Source organism: Diprion similis, chromosome 1, assembly GCF_021155765.1.
Source record: "Diprion similis isolate iyDipSimi1 chromosome 1, iyDipSimi1.1, whole genome shotgun sequence".
In the NCBI taxonomy this organism is placed as follows: domain Eukaryota; kingdom Metazoa; phylum Arthropoda; class Insecta; order Hymenoptera; family Diprionidae; genus Diprion; species Diprion similis.
This window is the reverse complement of record NC_060105.1, coordinates 9451271-9477235: the sequence shown is the minus strand read 5'-3', so window position 1 is coordinate 9477235 and position 25965 is coordinate 9451271. Positions and strand designations below refer to the sequence as shown.

Genomic DNA, 25965 nt, shown 5'->3' with positions numbered 1-25965 from the left:
TTCGAATAGGCGAATGGATTCAGTCTACCGTGAAGCTGCCCTCTTTAAGAGGGTATTAGCTCTTTCGCTCGGCGAATTCGCCGGCGACGCGATGGCGTCGCGACGACGACGCTAGTCGAGCGTCGTTCCTCGGTTCCGAATGGATGACGCCCACGCACACCACTCACGTTTACACATATATCGCATTCGTTTATCAATACGCCTTCTTCACTTGTAAATTTTGTATACATGCTACCTAGTTCGCGTATTTTGTCAAAACGATGTGACACCGACGTCGATTTAACGGCACGGATCCATCTTGCATCGCTTTCAAAATTCACGTGAACGGGAAATGTATTTTTTTACAATTTTTCTAGCCTTTCTAAAGTGAAAGAAACAGATTTCAAACTTCCGAAAAGTAAAGGTTTCATAGAGTGAACGTAAAAGTAGGTATCGAAAATTCAAAACAAAAGAAAGATCAAAGTGGTGAAATATTACCGAGTCAGAAATTCAGGGACCAGAAAATTTTCAATCATTCACAATTTCGCAGTTTTAGATTTTTAAAGTTTTGCGATCAAAAAATTTGAAATTCGGCATTTTCGAAACTTTTTCGGAGTGGGTGGAAAAATTTTGTTACGTCAACGGTGATAAGTTATTTCGAAAACAAATTTTTCATTTTTCCATTTTGTATCTTCCTAGTGTGAAACGGTTGTTAAACTATATATTTGCAACAGTGGCTTCCACTTTATACAAGTATCTTCGTTTTACTCAATAGCTCAGCTTAAGATGTCTCGAAGTTTCGCGTCCATCTTGGAGAAATCTTTGTAGTACTTGAGCGAGCGCTTTTTCACTTTTAGAGTGGATATACGTCCCGACGTTTCGGACAGACATTTTTCCCTTCTCCGCGTTTCCACTGGATATTGTGCCATGTGGTCCTTCATTCAGCTTCCATTTATTCCTGCCGTCGACTGGCCAAATTCAATCCTCTTCATTGGCTTACATAAATGTTTTGTTATCCTCTATTTTTCTGACTCTCTACTTCTTATCCTCTTCTCTTAACATGTTTCATGGCCTTCTGCCTTCCATTAAATCCAGTTTATTTCCTGTTATTTTTAATCGCTAAATGAACAGGAAAAATTCAGGCTTTCCTTTCCAGAAGGATTCCAATTTTCTACGTAGAAATTTCTCAATTACGGAAGTTCGTAATTGTTCTGTACAGGTACTCGAGAAGTAAATTTTGTACATTTGTCAAATATCACATTCGCACAAAAAAGGTTTTCACAATGATTTCCACTGTCTTCTAGGCTCAGATTATCGTTTCCAGATATAAATAACAAGTCAGCTATGAAACTGTTACTAAATGTCTTACAGAATTGTGTGACACAGTTGGCGACTAACAGTCGACTGAAACCATCATAAATTTTAAGACGAGACTGTTGAATTAATTTGGACAATAACGTCAAAGCTCGTGTCCTCAGTGATAATGATAATACGTAAATCTCATTAAAATCATCACAACTGCTTAATTAACCGTCAAATTATCCAAGAATTATCCACGAACCGGAAGGCAAAGCAAATTGTGAACCACACAAAGCGGATGACTGAGCATTTAACGTAATTTTCAAATTATGCCTTCGCTTCGCTTGTCCTCTGACAAATAAAATAAGCTTTTTGTACATCTTATTGCGTAGAAATAAGAGCGTTAATTTTTTATTGGTATTATTATAAAAAATTTCACAATAATTTTTAATTCATCAAATTTATTTTCAACGATATTGTAGTCAGAATAACGCAAAATTAAAACGTACGTAACGCACTTTTGAAACGAGTAAAACTCGCTGGATATGATCTACGTCGAAACTACCTTAAAATTTTGTTACAGGGGGTAGAATAGACGGAACTGAAAGTTGGGCGACAGGCCATCACCGGCAGGTGAAACGAGGGGAGGATAGAAGGAGAGAAAAAGGGATATATTATCACGATGGGGAGGGAAAAGTGAAAGCTCACACCACCGTTGGCTAATTCATTTACTACGTTACTTCGCCTGCGGCCTCAATCTCGCCCAAATTCAACAATTAATGAGAAAATTGCGAGTGCTTCTCTTTCTGCGTCGCTCCCTCGCCGCGTCACGCCCTTCCTGTCCTGTAGCGCCATATATATTATATGTATATACGGGTATATAAACTGTCTTGTGGAGAACCAGAAGATCATATTCCACTTTTAGTTTCACATTTTTGTCTTTTTTTTTCAATTTATTTTTAACTAGATTATTTTTTGTGCTGAATGATTTTTAGAATTATCATATCGAGCTTCTTTTGAGAAGAATATATCTTGAAAGATTTCCAATCATTTTCAGATGAACGTCTGGACGTCAAGTGCATTTTTATGATTTTTGAAAATCGGTTAACAATTCAACAATCTATTTCTGAGTAATTTGAAAAAACTTTTTGTATTGTCGTTAAAATAACTAAAAAACATGTAGACTGACTGAGATGAAATTTGGTTTATTGATTTGTCGTCATTTGATTTAAAGAATAACTAGATTCTAGATAAAAAAAAGGCTCAATCATGTTCGATTCTTTTAAAAAATAATGAACTTTTTCCTTGCAAAACTTGATGTCGTAGTCTAAAATGATAAAAATCGCGAAATATTTTAGGATCGCATTTCTCTCAGACCTTTATATGAGTCGATTTTTTCTTTTTGTTATCTATATTCAGCCTTGATAAAATTCGCACGAACTGACAATAATTACGAGAATAAGGCATGAGCTTGAATCGACGTACATCTACTGATGATAAATTGACGAGCAATATCGGTGAATTATATTTCTCGTCCTAGCACTTCATTTTATGGCCTTGAATCATTAGTACGAACCGTCCGGTAATTAAGCAAGCAGTAGACTTGGGCGACGTTCTCCCGAGTTTCCATTAGCGATAAGCAAACAACCGCTTCCATTTGTACGAGAAGAAATCCAGCCGAGAATTTTCAGTTCTGAGTTCTCCAAATCGAGCGGTTTACATTTTACTGGATGGGGCAAAATGGGTTTCAAGTTGTTCTTTACTCTCAACTCGTCAAAGTCTAATAATTTTCTGAACTTGAATTCATGATTACTTTTTTTAGAAAAAGCTAGATAATATTTTAACATAATTGTTTATATGAAAACTAAAAATTTTATTCTGATTTTAGGCATTATTTTCTTAAGGGGCCAACTTTGTCCCACTCTTGCCTGTAAAATTCTCTGAATTATTTACGAACTAAGTATCTGCAACGAAAATTTCTGCAAAATTAAGGCCTGAATCTCAATAAATTTCTTCTTAGTTTCAACACTTCAATTATCACATGTAAAATGAAAAAACACCTTCTAGTGATTCTCCCTCTCTCTCTCAAAAAAAAAAGAAAAGAATTCAATGGAAAATAGAAAAATTTCATACCTCAGGTTATCTTTAGTTTAAACTTAAGTTGACGCTGCCCACTTTCCATTTCGGTCAGAATTGATCCTGACAATCAGAGTTCCGTGGATCGAGATCCAGCCGCGTCGTTAGCATGATCCGTCAATCTTGGCGTGTTTTACTTTAACACCGGTCATTGCGGGCTTTGAAAATAGTAGTTTGTTGCAGAGTCGCCACACTGGTCACCGACAGGACTAACGATCCGAGTAACTTACTAATCCAATTTAAGTTGGCCAAAGATTAAGCTGGAGATTCCGAGGGTCAAGGACTCGAAGCGCGGATCGGTCTGCCCAATCTAATCTCTTCACCAACAAAAACTTGCAGGCCACCCGCGTTAATACCTTGCATACCTAAAATGGCGGATACACAATCAACGTGCACGGATATCGCTAAGTCCCGTAGATTATCAGACTTACATAATAAGCAGTCGACAAAAGCGACGTCAATTTTTGTCAGCAACTGATGATCGTTAAGATTAATTGACGATAAACACTGTCCGATGCTGAATCAAAGCTGCTTTGTATCGATCGATTAGTTCTTGCCGAATTAGAATTAAATGTGTTGACTTGAACGTTAATATTAATCTCAACAATTAATTTCATCGTAATTATACCAGCGCTGATCGTTTGCAATTTTTGACCGAGTAAAATGTCGGTTTAATGTTCTTTTCGTTCAGCGATAAAATGGGTTGACCGATATCGAGGTTTTTTGAAAAATCGACGATTGAGCTGCGGCAACATTGGGATCAAAAGAGTCAGACGAATCGCACTAGAATTGCGTTAGATTTGAATAAAGCATCGAGATGACGAAAAGTATCGTTTTTATGCTTGTAATTGGCATATTTGGACATCATTCAGGCCAAAAATCTACGATTTCCAATTCTGACTCCACGGAGTTTTCACATTTTCCAATTATATCGCGTGCCAAATGTCAAAGGGACGTACAATTTTTTTTCTTTCTTCAATCACAACTGTAGCCAAATGAAAATAAAACAAATTTTTGTCTATTTAAAAACTATTCCGAGCAAAAAAAAATTTCCACTAAATCTTTTAATATTTTCTTTAACTTTAATCCATTTGCCATTTTTTCACGCTTCCTACAATTCAATCGATCATTCTCAATTTTTGTTCTAATGTAACTTCATTTATGTAAGTCATTTTTTTTATGTTTCATAACGAAACTTTGAATATTTGTTTCATACGCCCTTCTGGTACAAAATCCTATCTAACTGCTTAAATACATCCTTTTAGCATTTGGTACACGATATGTAAGAAAATTCATTCCTATAACATTTCACGATGAGACCATTCCGTAAGTCACGTCATCGGATGAATGATGATGGGCTGATGTACACAGCCAAAGTACAGGTGTACGTTCACGCTCTAAATAGATATTGCAATTACCGGTACTAGAATGCAGCGAGGCATGCCCGGCAACTAATCGTAACTTCCTTCCGGTTTCTCGAAGCTACTCCCATCGGCGAATCTCGGATTTCTGCGGCTTCTTGCGGAGGCTATTGCACCAGGCTAGGAAAGCGAGAGAGAGGGAAGGAAAGAGAGAGAGAGAGAGAGAGAGGGTGGCGCTGATAAGCTAGCAATCTTAAGGGCATTACCCAGCCTTGGCGTGATTGAACTGAACCGAAGTGAAGCCGCCGCATTCGCTTCCCGCTTTGCATAATCATGCACCTCGACGTCTCGCCACTGTGCATCCGCATACTATCCACGATGCATAATGCGGTAATGTATATATATATAATGTACGGGGATAAGCCTGTATTATCTAGAAACTGACTGCGCTTCTCAGTATCCGTATATTTATCCCCGTCAGAGTCGAGCCGTTAACCCGACGTACGAGTCGACGGCGCGAGAGTGTCGCTTTCGGTTGAATTATAACAGAGTTATCGCATTCTTTATAATTTATCACTTGGCGGAGCTGCGATTACGCGATTTTCAGCTGAATTTCGTTCGGGATGAAGACTGAATTTCATACTGTATCCGAGGAGGTGGAAGAAGAGCTTTTAGATTCTTGTATGGAAAAATGCTTGTTTCTCTTTTACACAATTGCGAGAAATTTAGAAATTCGGAAACAAATGAAAATTTTTATTCAAATACCTTTTTAATCTCATTAAAAGACTGGTACGAAAGAATTTTTAAAAGTACATCGTTCATTTAGTTACGAATTTTTATATTCGGAACTAGAAAATACTCGAATAATCAACAAAACATTAATTTGAAAGTCGGGTTTAATCAAACAGAAAAAAACAAAAAAAAAAAAATTTCACAGCACGAAACATTTAACATTTATTGTACAAATTGTATCCACCAGTGCGTACTGGCTGCAATAAACTCGACACTTTGGGGGAAAATATGTGGCTAAAATGGTTCATTCGACAAGGCTGGCCAGCGAGGCGATTACGGTGATACACGTATGTACACAAGTGTGTAGATAAAGTAGAGAAAAAACGAAGAAGAAACAAAACAAACGAAAAAAAACAACAAAAAAAATTGTTGGCGCGAAAGATGAGGGTGGTACATGGGAGTGGTGAAACGGTGCGGAATGAAATATATAGTCAAATCAAAATGGGGTCTGGAGCGGACTCTATTTTGAAGTAGCTCCTCAATTTTAACCCCTCCCCGGGGGGATGACATGAACAGCCCCGAAAATAAGTTGGGTAAAAATATTTTCGGTGGTTGGTTATCGATTATCGGGTAGAGAACGGTCAATTCTTAGGTAATATTCGAGGATGAAAAAGTGACCGGAAAACGGTTAAGAATCGTGTGGCAAAGAAGAGAATAGAGACGTTGAGAAGTGAGGGTAAAAATATACTCCTTGAGGAAAAATATACACACACACACACACGCATATATATAAACATACAGGCGATGCGACGGGGAGACGGATATTGGTATTAAATTCCCAGGACTCCCCGAGGGCACCCCTTTATTGAAACGGTCCTCGCCGCACCGTCATGGCATCATACCTTCTTCGCTTTAAGCCCAACGGTCGCAAGTCCAATCGTATATATGTATATATGCTTTTACACATGATTTCATGATTCCCCTATTGACGAAATCCTCGATCTGTGATCGACGAGGCCATCTGGATCCGATTGAATAACATCGTTACCCTCTTATCCAATCTATATGCAGTGTCATTAAAGGATGATTATGCGTTTTTCGAGAATCCTGTGTCGTATTGGGAGAAAAAAAAGAGACACGTCAAGGCGTTTGATAAAAAAAAAATAAATGTCCTTTGTAACTATATTTTTTACTACAAATGTTGCAGGATTTTACTTTGAACGCAGTGGTAATCGCTGTTGGTGGAGAAAAATTTTGAATCTTGAGAAATGTATTTTACAAAAAAATCTGCTCGTTTAAGAATGGTTTAGAATTTTTTTAAATTCACTTTGTTGGGGTTACCGATATTGCGAAATTTCAACAGAATTAATTGATGACCGATAATCGATGGGAGGATTAAAATTTCAAAGAATTTGTGTTCCCGGAAATTGAGTCATTTTTGTTCATTCAATTGAATTTCAACGTTCAATTTTGTCCGAAGAAGTTTACCAAAAAGTGACCTTTTAATTTTTGTAATTAGGTAAAATGCTGATTTTTTCTAAAATACTGTCATTCTTCAATATATACGCAGTCTACCAAAGTCAACGCCTTTAGAGACCGTTGGCAGCCGAGTTTTATGACAAATGCAACTTTTACTTGCCACGGCAGCTGTATTAAGCTCTGGAAACTTTCAACGGATTATTCTTCAAAAGTTGAGAATATGTTTCTAAAAAAACCATCAGATGCAATAAAAAGAATTTTCGTGAGACAGACAATTCGCATAGAGATAAAATATTTTTTTTATGTACACAACAATATTAGACACGAAAAAACAAAAAGCACTTAATTCGGGGTAGTTGAATTTTATTTTCTCTATTCTACGAAGTTTAAAATAAATCACGATTATTATAGAACAGAAAAAAGCGGCAACGTTATAACGAAACTCCTGCGACGTGTGCATTCAAAGATAAGGGTCGCAGGTCCTTTAATGACCAGTCATCTGCACGGACAGGACAATAGACACGGTTTTCACGATTTTGGATAAATATAACGTCATTAAGAAAGATGCTTAACGGAAGTGGAATGCATTAAATCCGTGCAGAACCCTTTCAGCCGCGAGCATCGTCCGCAATATTCACCCCAATGGTGACTCAGAGACTAAGGACAAAAGCTTCGCAAGCTTGAGAGCCGTGACATTTTCGTCTCGGATTTCTGGCCGGCAAAATTGAAGATCAGAAAGGAAAGAAGAAGGAAGTAAGAAAGAAAAGAACGAAAATAAAGTAGTAATGCTTTTGGGCTTTTAAACTGTGTTTTATGGACGGAATAATAAGACTGTGATCTTTTCTTCTTATTCCCCAACGCTTCTCATTCCGATGCACAAGGACTGCTCAAATTTACTTTGACAAATGAGACGTGCTCGGAAAAGAGCCACTCGATTAAATCTCTCGAAAGAGAGAAGAAAGTTAATTGCAGAAGATGTAAAATGAGAGTGGCGTCTTATCCGGACATCAAAGTCAAACGCACAGGACCAAAGATCGGATTTGGGGTGCTTCGGCGTTCCAATCTCGGGCCTTTCACTCGCCTGATCCTCGACCTTTATATAAATCGACCGGTAAGGCGAGGTGACGTACAAATAGTAATGCAATTATTCGACGATGCAGCGGAGTACTGCAGTGTTTGATAGCGAAAACGCGATAGCAGTAATGCGATCAGCGAATCGTGGGTTAATACCCGTCAGACCGTGAGCCGGAAGATTATTGATGATAGTTGGAATGGCAACGCAGTGACTATGTACAGCTACAAATTGAATGTAAACTAATCGATCACTGCATTATTATTATTATTATTATTATTATTGTCATGTATTCGTGCTCATAGTCGCTTATCAAATTGCCAAATGAAAATTGAACCACGATTGATCGAGGTCTGAACGACTTTTACTTATTCAAGGACTACGAGGACGCGAACCTCTAAGCCTATGTGTGGTTCGGGTCAATAAGAGGCAAAAAATGTCTGAGGCTTCAGTTGTATTTCGTTCAACAATAGGTACTCGAAATAACTCACGTCTGTCGATGAAACGAAAACTGCCAGTAAAGCCAGTCGCATTGGTCGAAGCCCCTTCTGTGTGCAACTCGAGAACAAGTACTGGTCCAGAGCTGTAGAGGATCGCCGGGATGTCCGCCAAGCCTCCGCATAAAAGACCGGACCAGGGTGTGTACTCGGAGACCCCTTTACTCTCCAAGTGGAGAAACACCTTGATAAAATCCCCACTCGAACAGCTGAAACAAACCAGAAGGTCTCACATTTTGTGGATTCTTCAAGTTTACAGAGGTTGTTTTTCTTCGAAAATCCCTTTTGTACATTGCACAGGAAAAGAGGATGCGCAAAGATCACGTCGAAGATTCAATCTGATAGACGCTGTCTGCTCGTTGTTGATACTTTTTAACTAATCCGCAAGGCAGAAGGTGGAGTGAAGTTGTTAATCCAATTGTTTCTCTCTTTATTTGGTCTAATTCTCGTCTATTTTCTCAACTCTTCTTTACACGAGCGAGACGTAATAAAGTTTCAATTCTATTACCTCGGTTCCCGTTTGCTTCGAGCTTTATTTTTTACTTTCACTTTACGTACCCTCGATTTTTCAAGCGGATAGCGTGTGTTTGATGGTTATTTGCTTTCATTACCTGTTTTCGCAAAAATTCAAATGCAATGCAAATCTCCAATGCCGAATTTCTGGTAGACGGAACGCGATCCAATCTCCTAAAATCTATTTAAGCGTCGATCTCCACGTGTTTTTTTTTTTTTTTTCCTACAGCTTTTCCACGAGGACTGTATAATGATGGAATCGACCATCCATCGCTCGCACGCGATGCTTCTGCGTCACTTTCCACACATATTTCAATCAATCAATATCTAATATTTCAACTTGCACAACGGTTCGGTAATTCCAGGCGCGACAGAATGTTAAAAGCTACAGAATTGACGGGTTATTTACTACCTACTCTATAAATAAATGGGAATGGAATCAATTATTAGACAAAATCACTAGAAATTTATACTGAATTATGCACGACAAAAAATATGAAACTTTTAACCGAACTGACGTAACTTTATGCATTTTACCAAACAAGTTTTTAAGTAATACAGCAAAATGAAGAATACATTTTGGTCAATCAAAATCACTACGCTTGGATATATGGATCTATTAAATACAAAATTTGAAATACTTAAAAAATTCTGAAATCGATTGAAACAAGAAACACTACTGATAGAAGTAAGAAATCCATCTAAATTACTTTTGCACCAATGATTACAAACAATGTCTGGAGAGAAAAAAAAGGCCAAAATTTTATTACGCTTAAATTATAAATTAAGAAATCATGCCAACTACTAGCTTCTCCAGTATTTATAATAGAATTTAAAGGAGCCGTAATTCTTAGGGGGTGAAAAATGGCGGGATGATTTAATACGTCGGTATAGTTTCTCGCTCACAATTAGGAGAGATAAAGCTGACTTCTCTTTTAGCCCCTCGTATCTAACAACACCCTGTGTAAGCTTGGCCTAATCCATGCCACGAGATAATGCTCGAGTGCAGCTATGTGGGTGTAGAACATATACTTATCTCCGCGTAGCTGTGTTCAGAGTTATTTTGCAATCGTGTGCGTAATCCTGAGCGCGTAAATACGACATCAGAATGTTAATCTGCGCTCGGCTTAGCCATTGTTTGTAATTGTTGTATATATACATAGGCGAAGAGGATCTGATTCATCCCATTTCCTTTACCGAATTTGCATTCTCGAATTTTAAGTGTTTCCGATTACCGTTTGGTAGAATGTGGGCTCAAGAAAAAATCTTTCGCTTCTTTCCTTTTAGATATGTTCAAAGAATTTATAACTGGCTTGTCGGATCGAATTGATTCTTTTTTATAATCCAGTTTTATTTCATTTATGCACTTGGCTTCTGGAGCGTTTTTCAAGTAAAAGCTAGGCTCATGTAAAAGGACTGAAATCTAAAATCTGAAAAACTATGTCTAACGGTCCTAATTTGAACTGGATTATAACTTTGAAAAAGAAAAAAACAGCATTATAGTTTAATTAAAATACGTTATAATACAAACATTTCCAGAAGGTATCAAAGTCCATCAAATACTCTTTCATCATCAAACTGAGTTGGATCAAGTCCTCATACCTTGTCTCTGACGTTTGATCCCATTCCGAGGGTGTAACAAAAACTTTTCACCCTGTCGAATACTCGCAAAAATTCAATTTCCAACGAATGTAAAGATAACCGCGATATTCAAACCTTTAAAATATCGTATGTCTAACGAAATTCTGTATCAAATTTTCGCAAATAAATCACCCGACGTGAAGGGGCATTTCTGCTGAAAGATTGCCAACAAATAACGCTAAAAGAAAAAAGAAAAGAAAAGTAACTAATCAGAACTTGGTTATCAGACGATTTAAATGACCGCGAATTCAATTAGCCAAACCTTTATATTTACATTTGATGAATTTCCCCGTAGAAATTTCAAAGTTTTCTTATTCAAAACATTATTAGTAGTAGTTTTAGTATTATATCGAAATAGATTTCGCCTCCGGTGATGCTTCTGACGCCAGCTATAATCTCTGGACATGAGGATAGTTGGGATTTCCGAACCCGTGACTCCGGGGTCAGCCTCATCTGTCTCTCCGACAGGCCAATTGTCCCCGACTCCTTGCCACCCTGGTCTGCCACGCCTTGCCCAGAGGAGCTCTATACTTCACGTCGCAGCGAGCATACCGAAACAGATCGGCTAATTAAACGGTTAATTTCAATGTAGGAACGTGCTGATTAGGACTCGGTTCGCGGGTAAAACGTGACGATTTCAAGGACGAATTCTGGAGATGCGTAACACCGCATCCGTTGTAGAATAGAAAGAGAAATTTGCAATCGAATGTTATTGCTACGAGGAAAAACGTTTTCTCGTCGTGTGTAAAAACTTACGTGTGTTTCGTGATTAGTCCTCAATTTTTTTTTTTATTTTTGGTTGCGAATCAATCGCTTCACGGAATCACAATCTTCACTTTGATTTGTTCAGCTTCAGGAATATTGTCAGATCCACAGAAACTACCAAATTCACTTTCAATCTGCATCAAGAACACTTGTTGTAGGACACTTGCACCTTGATTTGTACAGACAGGTTCTCCAATCGATCGAAATTCTACTGCACTGTACTCTCAACTGCGCAAATACGCATTGGAATCACGAACGAACCGTAAACACTAAACAGCGGACATATTCTCGACTCTACTTCGCATATCACACTGTATCTGATCAAAGAAAATCCCAAACACTTTTCAGGAACAACTTCTCTCTCACTTTTAACGTTTTTAATTACGATTAAATATGAAATAAAAGAAACCATTTAGAAGAATACAAAAAAATAGTTTAAGATAGTGTGTAAAACAGACGACGCGTGCAATAAATTGTCTAATAAAATATCGCAAGCTAGCTAACAAACTTGTCTCGATTGTTTAAACTTGAAGACAAATAAACGGCGCAAAGTGTATTAGATAAAAATAGAATTCAATTAAAAACAAGTAGTAGAATAGAATAACGAGGAATAAATGAAGAACGTAGAACGTATAGAAATCATTTTGTATTGAAGAAAGATTGAATATAAATAGTTTACCGCGTGTGCTATATTGTTTCATCACGTGGTTATTAGTTTGTTATGTTTAAGTGGCGTCGCGGATTTGTTATCGATTTATTACCTGATTAGAATTTAATTCCTTACACGCACTTCGTAAACTTTCGTTTACACAAGTTTGAAACCGACCTCTCGCCGTCGAGTGTCGTAGGTCTACTGCCTCACTAATTCCCTCAGACCTTCTACCCTCGATGTTTATTTTGAATACATCGTCACACACTTAACCACGGTCATGTTTTTGCTCAACACCATTCATGACCGATACACTACTTCGAACGATTCTACCCTGTCCTAAGATTATCGTCAGAAAAAACTAACTGAAAAATTGTCACGTGACGTGATTCGTGATTGAACCCTTATGGACCTTAATCTCCATAGTTCATAGACGTTGACGGGGGACAAGATGGGAAAGAAGGTCGAATGGTTACCCGGAAACCTGCGACGGTGGCGCAGAGATGCCGAAACAGAGTCAGCGAGGGCCCGAGGGTGTGAAATTATATCCTACGAGGGTGGAGGGTGGGAAAAAACGAGGACTGCAACTCTGAACGAAGATTTATACCGGTTTTCTAGCCTACACGGAGGCTCCTAGCAACGTTATAATTTTTGCTAACTCCTTTTTCACTCTCGACCTTGATCAAAAAGTTAAGAACCTAACCTTGACACTTGGCACTGTCCTCGAATAAATTTCAAGTCATAGGATTTCATTGAAAAAGGTAGTTTCAGTGATCATTGCTAAAAGACTGACCGTCGTTTTTCCGGAAAGCGAACAATTGGTGACATTATATATTACTGACATTATTCGGTTACCAAAAACTGGAGCAAATAGTTTTTGAGCTCGAAATCGAGCTTCGCCCGAGATATTTGTGTGCGAATAACCATAATTTGCTAACCAAATCGAGAAACATTACGGTTTTCAAAAACTTTAACTCTACGTGCGTTGAGAAGTGCAACTGAAGCAAATGGGTTATTATACAAGCTTCAAGGGATGATTAGTGCAGCGAAGCGTGTAGAGAGATGTGAAAAAATTTCTCGCAAGAAGACTAGCACTTCGAGACTCGTTTTCGCGATAACGTGAGAAGAAGAGTGCTCGTGTGATTGGCGTTATGCCAGACGTCGCAGACCCAAGGGACAACGGTAAAAAATCTTTTTCGAATATTACATTTGAAATTTATGCTTCCACGCGATTTCCACGCAGATTTTCCGAACCAATCATATCAGGATTGCGAATTTTTCGTCATCAATTATACACCAGCACGGAAACCTTTGCGGATTATTCTCAACCGAGTCTTTCGAATGTACATCAAGCAAGGTTGAAACGGAAATGAAAAACTTCGGAAGCGGACTTAAGAATAAAGAAAACATTTTTCATTTCACCCCTTTTGTCCACATCAGATTGTTCAGACAACTACATCAGAGGTGAGAAAATTTTCGTTACCTTTAATGAAAGGAAAAAATAGAAAAAAATCGTTCCTAAGCCTGCGGAGGAATCGTGATTCATGGAAAATCCTGCTACGATAAAATTTAGAAAGGATGGCTGGCTTTTATCCTCCGTGGATATTTAAAGGGGGTGAAAGGGGGGGAGGGGGAGAGGGGGTACAGCTTGGAAGGTCTAAAATCATACCTATTTTTAGGAACCACCATTTTGTTATTAATTTCAATGAAAAAATTCTAAAACGTTCTTGAAACTATAAATGATAAATCCCTTAATTCCAGATTGTTCTAAGTATTTTCATTTTCTTAAGAAAAGATGAAAGAAAAAAAATCTTGAAAATAGGTACGATTTTAGACCGTCCAAGCTGTAACCCTCTTAAATCGTTAGATTTTGTGTGTATAAACTAGATAGCTATATCTCGGTGTGGGTTGACTCTCCACCTTTTCGAAACTTGACCATTTTAAGGGATTTTTCTCCGAAGATTCTTTATCTATATTTATGTGCCCAAGTTGGATACTTCACTGCGTGATTCTATCTTCATAAATTATACTCGAGAAAGCAGCAGAGAAGTACCGAACCAAAAGTTTCAACTTTATGGTTGCATTTCGAACCTCCTAAATAGATTTTGCCTTCTACGTTATGGCTCATCCTTTACCCATTTGACGAGCAGAACTCTGTTTTTAAACCTTTCCAGCACAGTAGATCATCGATTTTATTACGGTATTTTCTCTTCCATCTTTCGCGTATTTTTTTACAAACATTCGAGGTGAGCTCGTCATTTATTTTCGTATCCAAGTACATTCTCGGTCGAAATCCAAGATTGAATGAATGAAAAAGAAAGTCACTTATTCCGCACTTCATTCCTGCGATGGGTGTTTCAACGCGTATTTGAGGTTTTTGGATTCGTTCGACAAGCCCTGCTTTTATGCTCGACACCGTTGATTGACGGGTGGTTAATCCGAGTTGAATATCGAAAAACGGATCAACGCAAATTTGGCGCATTGCACGGTGGCTAATAATCAACGTGAATATCAGCGATCAATTTTGCTGAGTTTTCATCAAGATAAACTAAAGCAAGTGAGCCACGATGTACCTACATCGTGAGGAAGAGAACATTTGAAAAAGAATCGACTCTCTGCTCGAGACGTTGGATCGACGTCGGCTAGAAGGGATAGCAAAGTTTCGCAAAACGCTTACACGCGAGTGACTAGAGGATACTTTGAGTATCTGTATCGTCTGGAGTGTCGAGTGTTGAGGAAACTCCAGCTAGAATTCCAGAGTCGCAAATGGCTCGGTCGTTTAGGGGTAACACAATCGAAGTTGTGATTACAAGTCAGAATATTTACCCAACTCGTGCTCGTCGCCACCCTGTCAATAAAACATTCGCGATTTCATTGGCCATATATTTTGAAGTGACTCTCAAGTATCGTGAATCAGAATAAATTTAATGGATGCAATGGATGTGCAAGTTAAAATTATGCATAGTTAACTCGGTTCTATGTATTTATAGCCACCCTTATTTGCCACGAGTCTCAGTTTACAAATTTAGTATTCTCTGTCGTACGTATTATTAATTATGTATATAGTTTCGTAATGAAATTTTACAACGATGAGCCCTTTGAGAGTATCGCGGTGAAAGTTTTGGACATAGACTAGAGTTTCTCAACGCCTTGTTGCTTCGAAATGTCGTTTTTCCAAAATGATTAGTATTGCACTTTGCAATACTTGTAAGTTGTTTCTACTACAAACTTAGAGACAAATTTATTCTAACATAATATCAGGCTACTATTATGTGGAATTTGATCCATCCAGATCTATGAATTCGTTTACCTTTACTTTTTGATATTCCAACGGTTTTACCTCGCATCCAATTTATTGTATTCCTGAACTGTTACCATTATCAATAAAATAATAACAAAAGTGAAAACCAGCCTGTATTATTAATTCAGAAAACATCGGCTCACGTTTTGTGACGAGATGAGGCCTCATATTCCCTCCTGAATAAAATTTTCAATATTGTCGTCACGTGTGGGACAAGTAATAAGACTATGCAGGATTTGTTAATCCCTGATACGTGGTGGATAGAGTTTCGAAGGCCTCGCATGATGGTGTTCAAACAACCTGATTGGAATGGACATTTAAGCTCGGGTCTCTGTCCATTACACTTTACCACTGGGATCTGGAAGGTATTTATTTTGTTCTAACGTTGAAATAGAATGTACCATGCAGCAAGTGCATGGTTGTGGTTATTCGGTTTCACCCGAGTTTCGGTCGACTCGGAGAGAGCTTTTAGAGGTGATTCCATTACACTTCCGTGGTTTGTTTTTCCGGTATAAAGACGGAGGTTCTCGAGAGAGGAAGACCAGGTGAAACGTTGAATTCCCCACGTGTCGAGGACGAATTGCCCGTCGACACTACAGTCTAACGTAGTAAAGGACGTGAAACTTTGGGAGAAATCTCGTAAAAAAACAAACAAGAAATGAAACGAAACGAAACAAGAGAAATTCTGAACTCGAAAAGTTTTATCAAAAGTTGATTGCCACTCGGGAAGGGATGTGCGTAATATTACCACCTCAATTCTGCAGGCATATTCCGGGGCCTGAGATTAGACAAAATGTCGTCAATTCAAAGTAAAAAAAAACAACAACTTGAAATAATCACATGAGCTTGGGTTGTGAAATTTCCGGGTTTCGTATGATCGTGATTGAAAATCCATCAGCATCAAACACCCCAGTAGCGCCATTATACCGATGTCTACCAACTTGGCTGGGTGCTTCAAGGAACGTTTGAGAAATGACCATAAATTCTGGTAGATCAAGGAAAGTCGTGGATTGGGGCCAGATAATTCAGAGATCCTTTTCGATCGGTAAGATGAGAAGCGTTTGCCAGAGAGTGAGAATTAGGAAAGGTGAACGTCGTGAATGACGGAAAAACCGCTCCTGACTCAGCAACGTTTTGCAGTCATGCCGTATGCAACGGATATGGAATCGTATTTTCCCCAAAGATGTCCAATCAAGCGCCAAGGGAATATAAAAAAATATCAAATGGTCCGATTTCTCCGCACCAAAGATGTCGAACTTGGCAGATTCGTGATCGTTAAATTTGAAGAACAGCCTCCCTTGGGGGTAAATATAACTAGAAGAGTTCATTACACGACCACTTGCAGTAGGATTACAGTTTCTGAAGTATCGAATGGCGCTGGATCCTTCAGACCTTACCAGGCCTCACAGACATGAACAATATGTTCACCATGTAATGCACACAGGCCGCAATGTCGTATGTCGAGTATAATAATTGAATCGAGGAGTCGCTCTTGCTACGTTCCGGAGATGAGACAGCTGCTCACACCGCTCATGTACTTTAAATTGAGTTCAAGATTAATTTATGCTTACATTCAATTTATGGCTGATGTTCCAACGCTTCAACTTGAGTATCAATCACGCGACAGAAATTCCATTTAGTTTGGATGGTCCCGAAATCCACCACGTGTTATCACCCCTACTTGTGCGCACGAAAACGTTTCGAAACGCAACAATGTTTAAAAGTGAGGAAGAACATAAAGTTATGAGGATACAGCGTAATATTCCCTCTAAAAGAAATTTATAAAAAAAAAAATGACCATAATTGTATTGTCTATAATGACCAAAACCACATGAATGTAATGCACCAGTTACACAGTGGAAAAATAATCAAAGTAACGCTATTGTGTTCCCTCATTTTCCGAGAAGCGGAATGAGTAACCGTTTCAAGTTACAGGCTATCGAGTAACGCAATGCACAAAGGATCGCGAATGGGAAACTTGAAACTACGAAAATCAGTGAAAGCATGGAAAAAATTATCAAAAAAGTCGGTACAACGGTTTCTCTTCACGTTTTCCTGGTAGAAACTCCTGTTATTACAACCACCATAAACTGGTGTTCATTTCCTGCCTAATGACATTGCCGTGACTATAATCACACTCGTTATTAGGTAGTCAAGATGGATGCGTCGCGTCGCCGGATAATTTGAGTACATGAATTCGGAAAGGTTCAGGGAGGCGTGTTGATGTCGAAAAGGGCGAGCCGGACCCTTAATCTTTATTTTATCCCCGAGGTTCGATCTGTTACTCGAAGGGTCGTACTTCGCTCGAATCTTCGCCTACCTGCAACAAACCCTCAACATCCTTCTTCGCACCGTCACGCAAGGGTGGACGGTTCTCTGGCAACGCGTCGGAAGAGAATTGTGTTTGAGTGGAAAGGATCGCGAGTTGATCGAAAAGCGAAGGAACCCTCGTTCATTCCGCATTTTGAATGAATAAATGAATAAACAACAATTTTCCGAGGTCCTGTATCTTTCTGTTTCTTCGACGCCAGGCACCGTCGCTGATATTTTATCCTCCCCTCCTCTGCTGGGCTGCAGTTTGACAAATGGTTTACCTCTGTGTCCAGGCAAAGAGCGCGAGCGAAACGTCTCAATATCAAGGCGATAAATCAATGATGGATCCTTGCTCTGTAGATCGCAAAGGTATTTAACTTACCGGAAAATTTTCTTCCTTAGGAACCTTTAGGTGCCCGGGACACCCTGGCATTAAACTTTTAACTCTCGCAGCTTCCCACTATCTTTACGCAGGACGAAATAATGCCTCGACCCGTGTTTCTCAAGGGTTGAACCACGCTCTCGCAAATCTCAAGTATCGCCATAACGTATATCGCGCGAACGACGGACCAGTTCACCTCGGAATTACGACGCCGGATGGGCTGATGGACACACCTACGTTACCACTTTCAGTCGACTGTCACAATCACCTTTATTATGTCCCAGCAATATCGCGGATTTCCAGTTAAAACATTATAACCGTAAAACGGACACCGCGTGAACCTTTATGGTGTGATGGAGGAATTATTAACTTTCAAGTTTAGTACAAGGTCCCAGGAAACTGCTCCGTCACCTCGGATTTCTTCAGTCTATTTTAATACCCTGATGTCACAAATTGCTGTACGTCTAACGGATTGTAACAAAACACTCCATGTGGACGAAAACGTCGAACACTGTAAAGATATGAGGGATTCCACACTTAAAATGTACCGAAAACGTTTATAAACTCTACAGTTCTCAATTTTCACATGATCTCCGAATAATTCAGATTAATTGCTTATGCTGTTCATCGACAGAAATGTTTTGACAGAATTTTTTCACTGTGGTTCACGAAGTTAGTCAAAATGTAAAATTCTTCCCATTTCATATCTTGTTCTTGGAATTTGCAGGATTTCTCAAAAGGTAAAAATCCAGAAGTAACAAATTTGACTGAAACAAATTACGCTAACTTCCTGGACTGTTTTTAGAAAAACAGGCTCAACATCGTGGATGTCATCACGGCTGAAATCGATGAGAAAATATAAACAAAAAACTGGATTGATGTTGTTTGAACACTTTTTCACCGAACAGAGTCGGAAGAAAAACGACAACGAATTTCGAAAACAGCAGAGTTTGCGAATTTTATGGAAAAATAACAGCTGAAGCTAAATTCCAGCAAGTTACAAACAATCTCTAAGAGGCTTGGATGGCGAGAAGAGTGGGCAAGTCGACAAAGGAAGCTCGATACACAAAGACGGAGGCCGTGCGAGCTTAAAGTAGGGAGAAGAGCCACCTTAAAACATTGATCTTTACACGCGAAGCGAGCGGTATCCATTGGGGTAGCTTTACGTTCTCATAAAGCTCCATTGTTTAGCTGAGCTTGCATTCATAAATCTCTATTGTCATGCTGAATACAACCAGACGATGTTCCAAAACCGACGTGGGCTCCAGTTCAGCGCGCTGGTTGAATAGCTTGATTCTCGATATATGGATCCATGTGCAGCAAATGACGAGCTCGCGACGCCACAGATTCAGGATCAGAATTATCGACCTCTTCAACTTGGTTGATGGATATCCGCTTTCCGATACACGCGTCGTCATCTTCCCTGGCAAAAAGTTGTACCGCAATAGCAAATGCCGATTAGAGCGTGCGAAAAGCTTCCAAGAAATACGAGCTTTCGATGACGATTCTTACCGAGCGATTGCGGATAAAAATTCAAATCGACTTAGGGTTTGATATTGTTAGGTTAAATCCTCGAGCGGGTGGCCTCGTCGTGACTGATCTCCACGTTCTAATTGGAAATTGAATTTGAACCTGAGTTGAATTTCGAATGGATTCGTAGTTCGGTTTAATTCTAATCAAGGAATCTTTGATACCTTTTAATCCATGAAATTGTGTAAAAAATCGATATGTGTCTTGTACTTGAGACTTTTTTAATCGGAGCGTTGTACAAACGATAAGGCTATTTTTTATGTAAAAATTCTATTCACCAGATCACAATGTGCATAACTTGGCACTTTGATTCACCAATTAGAAAAGATTCTATGGAACTAATTTAGAGAGTTCAACATGACTGAAACAAGCAAACAATACACTTTTAATTAGTGTCTATTTAGCTACCTAATCTAGTATCACTGACACGATTTAAAGTCTGTGACAACGCAGAACGAAAAAGTCAAGTTTCGAAAGTTGAAATAATGAAGCTTTAACGGCCGTTGCAACGTATTATTTGAGGCCTCAAGTTTTCCCAAGTAAAAAAGCTCCCTCGTTTTGGAGCTTCATTGCATATTAAGACATTTTATAACGAGCATCATATTACGTATGAAAATGATTGTAACAAAATATACTGAATACATTCGATGTAAGCAATAACGGTAATACTTTTGGAGGATAAAATTTTCCGAAAGACCTCATAAAAGTTCCCTGCAGAAGCTTCGTCTAATAGCGATAAGCCTCGAGCATCGTGCAGAGAGGGAGATCCTCTTTAAGACGCGTCGTGTCGCAAATTAATTAAAGCTCCGTGCAGTGAATTAAAATTCACTCCAAAGACTGGAAAAGAATTATCAATTACACACGCGTCCCATGCTAAACTCGAATTTACCAATACAATTCATATATAGATGAGCAGTTTTACACTTTTCATGGCTGCAGTTGCTTGCGACAATATATCCGCACATGAAGTATCAATCTATAGTGAAAAAAGAATTTGTTTTTCTATTTTTTCACTGTTACACAAGCCATTGAGGTCGCATATCATTTTTATTCACTTTGTTTTTCACGTGTAAAAGATCGATTGAGTCGCATCATCGCATTTTTAAGATTGCAGATAAAAAGCGTGAGCAATGATGAAAATTTAGAAATAAAACTCAGGCGAATCGCGCTAGCATTCCTCATCCGAGGCTGGAGATTTTATGGCAGGTAGTATAAGCCGTTGATATATTATATCGTGAGATCAACTGTGTGGAAACGCACCGTCGTCCGTCTGAGGGCATAAAATCTCTTACGGCAAATTTCGCTGGATGATCGTCTCTCGCTGCCAATTTCTTCGCTAAAAGACGAGCGCATGCTTGAAACCCCGATTTTCACACCTCCGCAGTCGCCTTATGAGGTTCGAGGTGACAAAATACTCCGATCACTTTTTTACTTTCACTTCTTCATCAGATCTCGTGATACCAACACGGATATTCGTGTTTGAAAATCGCAGCAATTATAATCGTAAGAAGTAAAGGAATCTACAGATTCTAATCAGTCGGATTTTCGATTAGTACTGAGTATTTGATAGTTAACGATCAGTGATTAAGAGAATAGAAGTCACGAATTAGAAACGCAATTTCGAGCCAGAGGTTCATCCGACTTAATGCGACGAAACTAATTAGTAACGGAATTTCGTCTGAATACAAATTAGAAACGTAGAATTCTGAATGTAATTACATCTGGTCACGCATGAGAATAGTGATCATCATTCACAAAAGTGAGCCAGTTTTCCTGATTGCAACGTGTACGAGTAGATTGGTTATAATTTTACCCCGTTAATCTGAAAAAAAAAACAAACGTTTATCTGAACGCGATGTACATTTGTTTGATTAAGAGTCACAAGAACAAATAGAAATTCATAGAGATTCGAATATACATGATATAGGTATGTATGCATCGTGTTGAAAAAATTCTAAGTAATTATTTGTTGGCCATCAACGGCCACACAGTGACTAGAATAAATGTCCTGCACATAGCTGTAAAGTCTGGCCAAAAAGGCCAAGCTGTGAAAGCACGAACGAAGGTTTTCCAATGCCAGCTGTGAAATTTGACAGCTGTGTTTTTTTTTTCTCAAAGTGAGTTTACGCGTGACAACGATGTTTGCACGGTTAGATAGGGGGTACAGCTGTCACGAGTAAACAACCGGCGAAACAAAGTATGAGCCCAGAAAAACAAGTTGACATTAATGAAATTTGTTAGGGAGTGGTGGAGGATAGAGAGAGGAGAGAGGAATGGTGGAATGAAACGAAGTCCAAGTTTTTATCGCCAATTTGTTCCGCGAGTTCTCCTCGAGAACTTTATCAATCTCTTCGATTGGGTAAATGCTTGTCAAATATCTGAGCATCTTACGAAAAGACGAACCGTGTCAAGTGCTGAAAAATTCGCCTCCTTGAGTTTCTATCAAAATTCTATCGAGTTCTGTGACGCAAGTTCAAGTGCAGCAAGGAAGGAAATTCGATTCAAGCAATTGTATAGATATTAAAACGTTTCTTACTCTATCGCGGTAAGTAATTCATCTCAAGTTTCTGTCATTTTTAATGTATACGAAATGGACAGGCGGACGAATTTTTATTTTATTCATATCGACTTAACATGCTTTTGCCGTCCATCTTTATTGTACTATTTTGCAATTCCGTAGAAGGAGTTTTGTTGCAGTTAACTATAAGGCTAAGGATGCGCACGTGGAAACTTTTCGAAAGCGAGTAAATCGTAGAATAAATTGAACCAAGACTATCAATAAGGAGAAAATATTTTTCCAGGTGCTGAAGAACGGAGTTCCTCAAACTTGATAATCCTTCCTCAAAGACGATCAAATACGATCTCGTTTGTACTCGCGAACCATTCTTTCGAAACTATTGAAGGTGAATCACTTGAGAATCCTTTGCAGGACTCGTTAGATACGAAACAAGAATAAACTCGTGTCACAAATTTGTTCGATTCGGACGAATAGCGGCAGCCTGGGGCTTTCTCTCACGTATTAATCACAACTAAACCTGCATATTTACAGAGTGAATTCAGTCTCAGTGCAGCAAATTGAGCTTGGGAAATATCTACTAGAGCTTGCAGACTGCAGCTTCCCGCATCTGTCAGAATCCGGCTCTGCAAGGGCTAAACAAATCAGAAACTCATGTTCAACTGAGGTGCACAGAATGCACCCATGCATGCAGCTAATTGGCTCGCTCTGCTGATTGTTCGAGATATGATTTGTCTGGGGAAGGATCTTTTAGTTGGTCGAGAGTTTCGGTTTGACAGGATCGTAATATGTAGGTCTAAAACGTTAACCCGTTCGTCACGCTTCCGTGTGTGTGAATTTTTGAAAATTGTTTCGCTGTTTGTTCCGCGTGCGCTAAAAGTTGAGAAGATAAATTTGAGAAATCTCGGGTTTTTCAGCCGCAGTGAGCCGGGAATGCTTTTCCGGTATGAAAGTAGTAAAATATTCATAATATACGTGTGTAGCGAAGGGAAGTTCTATTTTTGTACAGAGTGATATCGCGGGTGGAGCGAAATGGCAGGAGAAAATGTTTTATTGCGGGAAAAGATATTTCCTTTAGAAAGCTTTATTTCTTTTACCCCAAAGTCGACGCGCGACGTGACGCAGAGACACGCGTCGAGTGCGTGCGCATGACTCGTCGATTTAAGGTTTTCTCAAAAAAAACTTTTCGAAAACCGGCACTTGCCACGAATTTTCTCCCAACACGGATTTTTTCAAGAACCGCCTATCAACGTGTAATCACACTTGGCTCTGACACTCGGCTACACCAATATCATCACATACTCCGGAGAGGATGGAGCCAATATTTCATTTCGTACTCCACTGGCTGATCCCACCGGTCCGCGATATACACGCAGCTGTCTCTCGGGCTTTATTGCTTTTATTTGAAACACCGCACGCATATAATGTCAAAGTATTATCTTCGTGTGTCTTCCCTCTCGAAATCTACGTCTTCATGTCTCAACCTCAGGTTCGTCTTAAGCGTTGGAAATTTACTGGATACAGGAAACAAGCGATTAAAACTCTTCAACAAGATTAAAAATGCGATCGCAATATTTTTAATATTCTTAAAAATGACTCGGGACTTTGAAAGATACAGAAAAAATCAATATTATTTAATTTAATAACCCCTGGAATTTGGATTCAGCTTGAACTTTGTGTATCACGTCGTATTACGTGTCTAGTCGATAAAATCTTTCTCAACAATCCGATGGTCAAGACTGAGAAATTCAAAAGAAACTTTCCAAAGTTGTAAATGTAACAGTTATCAGCGTTGTGTGAGGCGTCAAAATTTGAATTTTCATCAGTCATGGTCTAAATTTGTACAGGCTGATACCATGCTTTTTGTTTACTATCGTTTTTGCTGTAGATTTTTAAATAAATACACGTCCTGAGGAGGACCCACACAAATTCACCATTCTTTTTAAGCAGACTTACATTTCTAAGATTTCTTTCTACATATAAGCTTTGAGGTCAAGATGATTCCTTTATTCAAGAGACAAATATATTTTACGCGTTATATCAACGAATTGATACACAGTATTGTGCTTGATCCGATAGTTCAACAAAGTCGGTTTAGTGCTCAGAATCAATATCCAGAAAGCAGGTGAATTTTTAATAATGTTTAAAGGTTCACTGAAAGCCGACGCGTTTTTCACGACCCCATTTAAATTCTAAAGCATATATTAAAGTATAAAATGAAATCAACCGAACTTCGAATATGTGCCGTGACTTCAATATACCTACAGCAAATACAGGTCGGTATCGTAATGCTGTTCGTTTGCGAAAGGGGGTGTGAAGTCAGTTGAATTCTCTTTGATGAATTATAAAACGAACGTTTCATCGATTTACCAATCACAGAGAGCTCGCGAATCGGCGCCTACACACTCAATAATCAAAGAGCATAGACGAATATCTCATTCGATATCGTTTTACGAATGATTTTTAACACCAGGGAAAATGAATTCATCGTCAGCAACGTTTCACGATTTCATATCTCATTGGATGTTTCAATAATTCAGCTGTCCAATGCCTTACAAATTTCTAATAATCTTCTGTAGTTGTGATCAGTTTCGTGTCCCAGTTATTATTACAGTCATATCGATTCATATTTCGTAATTGAATTGAACCAGCCAAAACTGTTATTTTTCCTGTGATGCACAATAGAATAGAGACTCGATTGGTTTTATCAGAAATGAAAAACATATGTAGAGCAAAAGAGACAACAAACAGCACCGCCGTCGTACGAATTATGGACGAAGTTGCAGAAACTGAATTCTGGTTTTCCGGTATTTCGAAGCATGCCTGTAATCTTAGATACTCCGAAATTATTCCTTTCGCGGGTCAGTAATCCTCAGGAATTTATGCGCACATATATCCTTACGGGTATTACTTTAAATCAAGGATTTCACAAAAATCCTTTGGGAAACATCGCGCGGTGAACCAAAAATCCAACATCGCTAAGACACGCGTATACTGATTCGATTCAAAAACTTGTTCTCATCTAGTCACGTTAGGAGTAAACGGCTTTTGTATCACAATTTGAAAATGACTGGGTATCAGCATTCGAATAACGACGCTCTCAAGAAACTATTCAATTCTACTTCTTTTTTCCGCTTTTATTTTCACTTTTAAATCAGAGTAGAAAGGATTACTTTTTTCATGGTGTATGATAATATTTTCAAACGTTCGATGTTCGCCCGCAATGTCTTTGTTATTCATGTAGTAATTTCTTCCAATTTCTTTTCACATCCCTTTTTAACTCTCTTTCTTTTACTTTTCCTTTCCCGTTGGTGGTATAAATCGAGCGGTTACGAGTAAGGCTGTAACGGAAGCCTAGTGCTGTTCTCAAAAACTTTTTTTACGTGAAATAAAATTCGAAAAAGAACTTTTCAAAATAAAAATAAATTAGCCTCGACCATTTTCCTGCTGAGTCGAGCCAAACTTCGTCGGAGTTAAAATACCTCCTCGTCTAAGAAAGACGTCGCCTTGTATGAGAAAGAATTTCTCATTTGGGGACAACGTGCAACTGCTGCTCAGCGACAGAAGTGGGACAAAAAATTTTCGAAGAAACAGCAATATTTTCAAGATTACTAATTTTTTGGTGAAATCTTGGTGATTTGATTTCCTACGTGAAATTTCTACGAAATAGTTTAAGGAGTCTAGTTTACCAAAATTCGATACTTTTTTGTCAATTTCAAAATTATTATATTCGTAAGCTGTAAAGATCTCCTCAAAAATACAAAAATAGAGGATACTAGATTTTATAGAAAAAAATTTCTG

At 38.6% G+C, this 25965-nt stretch overlaps 1 protein-coding gene across 1 annotated transcript in view; it reads right to left on the bottom strand.

The window, feature by feature from the left end:
- The window catches only part of LOC124406506 (suppressor of lurcher protein 1), a 334769-nt gene that overhangs the window by 174472 nt on the left and 134332 nt on the right, over positions 1 to 25965 (bottom strand). The window contains exon 4 of the mRNA XM_046881944.1: positions 8550 to 8764. Within this exon, the coding sequence (XP_046737900.1) occupies positions 8550 to 8764 (215 nt within the window). The remainder of the gene's footprint in view (positions 1 to 8549; positions 8765 to 25965) is intronic.